General features: G+C 58.4%; 3 protein-coding genes across 3 annotated transcripts; 1 reads left to right on the top strand and 2 right to left on the bottom strand.

Annotated features, from left to right (window-relative positions):
* Positions 1-1,779: 1,779 nt before the first annotated feature.
* Positions 1,780-2,975, bottom strand: BZA05DRAFT_427429 (t-SNARE; the record flags this gene model as incomplete). The annotated part of the gene is made up of 4 exons (XM_051486058.1): positions 1,780-1,974; positions 2,024-2,343; positions 2,404-2,888; positions 2,953-2,975. 4 exons carry the CDS (start codon positions 2,973-2,975, stop codon positions 1,780-1,782), a joined length of 1,023 nt encoding a protein of 340 aa, XP_051335455.1.
* Positions 2,976-3,127: 152 nt separating this feature from the next.
* BZA05DRAFT_184130 (signal recognition particle receptor beta subunit-domain-containing protein) lies at positions 3,128-4,229 on the top strand. Its single transcript, XM_051479336.1, has one exon. It carries the CDS (start codon positions 3,281-3,283, stop codon positions 4,115-4,117), a length of 837 nt encoding a protein of 278 aa, XP_051335454.1. The 5' UTR covers positions 3,128-3,280; the 3' UTR covers positions 4,118-4,229.
* Positions 4,230-4,234: 5 nt separating this feature from the next.
* On the bottom strand, positions 4,235-6,096 carry BZA05DRAFT_410964 (uncharacterized protein). The gene has a single exon (XM_051484953.1). It carries the CDS (start codon positions 5,965-5,967, stop codon positions 4,309-4,311), a length of 1,659 nt encoding a protein of 552 aa, XP_051335453.1. The 5' UTR covers positions 5,968-6,096; the 3' UTR covers positions 4,235-4,308.
* Between the last annotated feature and the right edge of the window lie 12 nt (positions 6,097-6,108).

The raw sequence follows: 6,108 nt of genomic DNA, 5'->3' as shown, positions 1-6,108 counted from the left end.
GAAGCAGTATTCTCTCCGTCACGAACGGACACACATAATCACTCGGTTTCAAGGTCCGGGAGGCAGAGGCGCGGCACGGAGGTGAGGCGAATGAGCGGTAGGAGTGTAAGTTACGCCTACCAGAATTTGTGTCAGGCCACACACGATTGATCCCGCCGACAGCAGGCAGGGTGATATTTCATGTCCGAGACCACTATGCATCACGGCAGATCACTCGAGCAGCCTTGTCAAGTTGTCGTTCAGTTCAGGAAGCCATTGACTCTGGGCGCCCCATCGTGCTGGCTGGTAACAGGGTTTCAACTCCCGGCTGGACAGAGTGGGCAGGAAAGGAGTGCGACGCTTCGCCATAGTCTAGATAGGCTGCATGCGAAATAAACTGAAGATCTCTCTCTCTTTGCCATTGACTCTGAGTAGTCGCCAAAGTCTAGTAAGGCCGTATGCAACAACTCAAATTGATGTTCTCTCTCGCCATTGACTCTGAGAGCTCTTGTCTGCGCTGTGGATATGTGTCGAGCCTTGTCGGATGACGCCGTGAATGAGCTTTGACAGCTGTACTCTATCTTTCCTTGGAATAGTTAGAACGGAGGATTTGCACTTTGCCGTGATTGGTCCAGCGGGAATCACAAACTCCAATTCACCCTTCCTCAGAGGTGGGTACTGCATGGTGATTCTAAGACGGTCACAAGTTGACCGCTGCGTATCCCCCAGGCTGCTGCCTCCGGCCCACACCCGCGTAACCGTTTGTCTGCTCAAGCACGCCGGACTCTCCAGGCTCCAACCTCTACATACCAGAATTTGGGCTTTGGCTTCACTGCACTCATCGCACTCGAACGTTCCCAGATTTTCCAGACTTTCCAGACTTTCCCGTACTAGGTAGCAAGCTCTAGCAAGCTCTAGCAAGCTCTATACCCACTATACCTACCTCATTCCTGTCTCCTCACAGATCCGCCCAGCTTCCCTCCGATCCCCAGCGGTGCAGAACGCACCTCACAGTCACGAAGTGATCAGCCCCACGCGAGCGAGCTCGAGTGATGCCATCCGTACTACATCCATAATCCCCCCAAAAGGCTTACTGGTTTCTCTACGCCGTACACCATACCCAATGGATACAGCCAGACACAGCCAGCCAGCCAGCCAGCCAGACACCCTCATTAACCTTTTACATATTTCCTTTTTTTCTTCGTTCACTCCGCGACCACTCACAGCTTCCAGTCCCAGTTTTAACTTCAGTCTGCATATGCACCCCGCAGCCCGCTACGCAACGCACCCCGTATTCCATACGGCACACCACATCCAGCCGGCACATCACAACCACATCCACACCCACCCGGCACATAAACATCCACAACGGTAATTTCTTGCTCTTACTCACAGTCTCTGACCTCGGACTTCGAGTGGTCTAATGGTGGATACGAAGTGCAGGAGCTGAACAGCGATCTCTCGCGTTGCCGTTACATAAGACCAAACCTTCTTCTTCTCTTCCCTCGATCTTGATCTTGATTTTACGATGGACTGCCTTTGGACTGCCTTTAGTTGGGGAGACATGTGTATGGTCATTGCTCGAGTGTGCACTAGAAGCATCTCGCTGGCCCACCCATTCACATCGCATTGTCCCCCCCCCCCCCCCCCCCCCCCCCCCCAACGCCCGCCGTCCAATCCAAGAAGATGCCAGCCACAAGAACACAGACAAAAAGTAAAGCACAATAAACGAAAAGAACAGAAAGTAACTATCATACAACCGCAGGCCAAGCCCACTCTCCGCGTCACCACATCACCACATCACCACACAGCTTTCCTGCCGCGTATATATACCAGGGGCAGATCCTTCTGTGGCGCCACAGGAGCTGGCGCTGGCGCGGCAGGCGGTGAAGACTTCTTCGGCTTGATGACCAGGAGGATGACTAGGCCGAGGATGATCAGGAACAGGAGGAACATGATTTTTCGTTTTGTCGTTTTGCGTTGGTAGCCGCTTGCCTATCCACCCAATTAACCGTTGTTACCCACCCAGGTAGATGATACTTACCACAGTCATCTCCTTATCCGCCTCCTTGACGTTGACATTCAGCATCTCGACATTGTAGTCGATGCGATCGAGCATAGTCCCCTGATCGATAACCATGCTCTGAAGCTCCTTGAATATGTCCGCCAGCTCGATGATCCCCTTCGCAATGTCGGTGATCTCCCGCTCCCGCTGCATTATCGCCGCATCGTTGGATGTCAATTGTGCGCTGCGCTGCAGTGCCGACTGCGAGTACGATACGTCGGCCGCGGGATCTTCCATTGCTGGATTGTAGAGGCCGGGACTGCTGGAGCGCTCGGTCATCGTCGAGATCCCACGGAGTTCTACATTCACCAGTCAGCGAAAATCACCCGGAGAGGGGTGGGGGTGTTGGGAGGACGGACTCCGAAGATAAGCACTCTGCTTTTTCCTAAACAGCGTCGAGCTCTCCTGGACCCTAGCAGCGAGGGACATCTGTAGATTCCTGCCCATGACGTCCTCAGCACTGGTCGCGCCTTGCAGCATAGCCTTGACACTCGAAATCTTCCTCTGGCAGGCATGGAAATCACCGGTGATCTCTGCAGTCAGGCGTTCGATCTCGCCTTCATCGCGGCACGAATCATCGAAGCCGGGGAGGACGTGCTTGTTGTGGAGGCGCTCGAGCAGCGTAGATTTGCGCGCGATTCCCGTCAGCAGCTCGTTGACTTCGTCGGTGACGTCGGCCCACCGCGGCGGGAGAAGGTCCATTTCGATTATTGCGTCGTCGGAGTGCCGCGACGACGGCGAGAGCAGCCCGCGCCGGTCATCGTCGCCGAAGGTCGAGGGTGTGTCGATGAACCGTGGACGCTTCGCCGGATGGTGGCTGTAGGATTGCCGGTAGGAAATGTAGCTGTGTCCAGGAGTGTGGTGTTAGCTAGAGCTTGTTTGCAGCAGCGTGAGAAGTCGTGTAGTACAGGTTTGTACGGTCCCGCCACATGGCGGCGAGGTGTGGGGTGGCGACAACAGCTTCGGAGAGCTTGAGGGGCGTTGAAGGCGGTGGGTGATAGCGCGGTGGCGGTGGTATTTCGTTGGGAGCTGAGGTTGCAGAGCTGAGATTCGTTCGGGAGTGCACGGCACTAGGTGCTGGTGTCGTAGGCGAATGAAGGCGGGTGTGACACGACTTGGCGCCGCGGCTCCGTCATCCAGAACGTGTCCTTTGTTCCCTCTTTTCCGAACACAAAACCCCCCAACCAACCTCAAGCCATCATCACCACAACCAACCATCATCCAAACACCCTTACAATGGCCGCCGCGGCCCCCACCTCCCCCTCGCTGCTGGAATTCCTCCTCAGCCCCACACCCACCACCATCCTAATCAGCCTCCTCGTCGTGTTTTTGACGCCTCTTATCCTACACACACTCATCTTCCGCACGCGGGCATCGACGACCCTTCCCACATTCGTTCTTCTCGGCCCTTCCTCCTCCGGTAAAACCACACTGATGACGACCTTCGTGTCATCACCGGCCGAAACCCGCGTTTCCCAAGCGCCATTGAGTCTCGAATGCGACATACCCGCGAACATCACCGCCTCCACCAAGTACCGCGCCGAAGCGGACCCGTCGCGCACAGGGACCACGCGCTTCCTGCTGCAAGACACTCCGGGCCACGGCAAGCTGCGGCCGCGCGCCACTGAGCTCGTCGTGGCGGACACGACCAAGGGCGTGGTGTTTGTGGTCGACTCGAGCGCGCAGGAGTGGCGCGACGCCGGCGAGTACCTCTACTCCGCTCTCCTGCGCATCCAGAAGCTGCAGGAGGCGCGTGGCACGAAGGCCAAGGCGTCGTTCCCGGTCCTCGTCGCGTGCAACAAGAGTGATTTGTTCACCGCGCTGCCGGCGGCGAGGATCAGACGGTTGCTGGAGGAGGAGATGGGTCGCGTGAGGGAGGCCAGGAGTAGGGGCATTGTGGGCGTCGGCGATGAGGATAAGGAGGATGATGAGTGGCTTGGTGAGGGTGGCAGTGCGCCGTTTACTTTTGAGGCGCTGGAGGACGCCGGCATCCAGGTGGAGTTTGCGGGCGGGAGCACGTTGGCCGATGGCTGGAGGCAGCCGCTGGGGAAGTGGGTCGGCAGCTGTCTGTAGATGGGACAACCTAATGCGGTGGTTATTATACGGTGGTTACGACACGATTGTAAAACTTAATGAATGAAGGGAACGGCGTTTGGATGGTGAAGGATATATCTCATGGCATCGTGAATTCATCCCCATCGTGAGTCCGGTCGTTACAAATATTACAAAAGTCATCATGAAGTACAGTACAGCACCGTGTCCGTTTACCTACCCCAGCGGCCCACAAACTCGCCCTTCCTCCCCTCCCTGCCCACATCGCCGCGCTGACCCTCAATCTCATCTACCATACCAATCAGCCGTCCCATAACACTCGACAACTCCTTAACGCCATTCTCAACAGCCTTCCCACCATCACGAATCTCCTGTCTCACAACAACTACCGAGCCTTCCCCCTCCTTAGGCGCAACCTCGTACTCATTGCCCGCCCACAAGCCCTCCCGAAGGAGCCTGGCCACATCCGCGGCCTGTGCTCTCGCCGCTTCCCACGAGTCGGTCGGAAACTCAGATACGCTCTCGACCTTTGCAGCGGCGGCGGCAATCTGCGCGGCGAGGAAGGAGTCTGTGATGACGGGCGGCGTGGACGCGATACGGGACGGAGACCCGGGCGGCAGCGAGATCCCCAAGTGGCTGAGCAGCGCCAGCTCCGGATATGCGTCCTTGCTGAAGTCGACGCTCTTACCCCTCCGGCGTGCGGGGGTCAGGTACGGTATTCGCCCGAGCTTGCTTGCCGCATCGTTAAACTTCACCGGGGAGCCGAGACGGCGCGGTGGTTGGGGCTTCGCGGTCGGAGTGCTGGGGCGCTCGTTGTGAGAAGCGATAACCGTCGCCCCCGCCTCCCGCTCGATCGTCGCGATCAATGTCATCACCGCCCCGTCCCGATCATGACAGCTGCTGAGGAAACTCGTCATCGCGGCCAAGCGGTTCCGCAAATGCCGCAGGACCTGGCAGATATACTCCCCGCCGAGCGCCCAATTCTCGCCTCGATCCTTCGTCGCCGCGGCAATCGTGACCATCAGCGGGGCTAGAAACTGGTTATACGCGGCCCCCTGCGCAACCGTTGGGATCTCCGCGTACAGCGAATCGATCTCCTTCTGCAACTCCACCTCCTCGGGCCCTCTCTCGGCACCCTCCCCCGCCGACACCTTCTCGCGAAAGACCCGTTCAAGCCTCTTCCTGACCGCCCTCGTCTCCACCGCCGCCAGCCTGGCAATAAGGCCCTGCATCCTCTCGACCACCTCCTCCTGCGTATCCTCCTCCTGGGCGACCACTAGCCCAGCGGCCAACTTCTCCAGCCGCAAGAGCACCCTATCATCACCGAGCAGCACACGCTCCACCTCCTCCGCCTCCTTCTCATTATCCCCCAGCGAATCCCTCAAATCCGCGACCTCCTCCCTCAGAATCCCCACAAGATCATCCCTCGCCGCGAGCAACTCCTCCCTCTCAGCAACCCACTTCATCCTCCTCACCGCGTCCGCCCTCTTCCTCCTTTCCCCCTCGGCCCTGCGCCTACTCCGCACGCCCGCCAGCGTCTCGCCTGCAGCCCGCACCTCCTTCGCCCTCTCCCTTAGCACCCTACTCCGCTCGCGTAGATCCTCGGCCTGCAGCGCGATCTCGCGCTCCGATAGCGGCGGCCCGCCGCTGCTGGCGAGACGTCGCCATTGCCCTGTCTTCTCGAGGTGCACGCGCACCGCGGACTCCTCGAGGCTGAGAACGCACGACGGGAGAAGGTACGTGCTTATGTACTCCGATACCGGCACCGACGACTTGGCGTGCGCGAACGCCCAGCTGATGTCCGCGCTGCCGAGGGAGGAGGCGTGGGAGCTGAGGACCGAGAGGAGGTGGGATTCGGGGTCGGGGTTCATCGTGAGGTTGTGAGGTGGATGGCAAGGTGAAATTGTGAGGTTGTGGGGTTGAGGTTGTATGATGGCAAGGCTAATTGTAGTAGTGGTAGTGGGGAACACGTGGAAGACGTGGAAGACGTGGAAGACGTGGAAGACGTGGAA

This window comes from Tricharina praecox (genome assembly GCF_024521635.1).
Source record: "Tricharina praecox strain CBS 144465 chromosome Unknown BZA05scaffold_34, whole genome shotgun sequence".
Lineage (NCBI taxonomy): Eukaryota > Fungi > Ascomycota > Pezizomycetes > Pezizales > Pyronemataceae > Tricharina > Tricharina praecox.
This window is presented reverse-complemented; position numbering and strand designations above follow the sequence as displayed.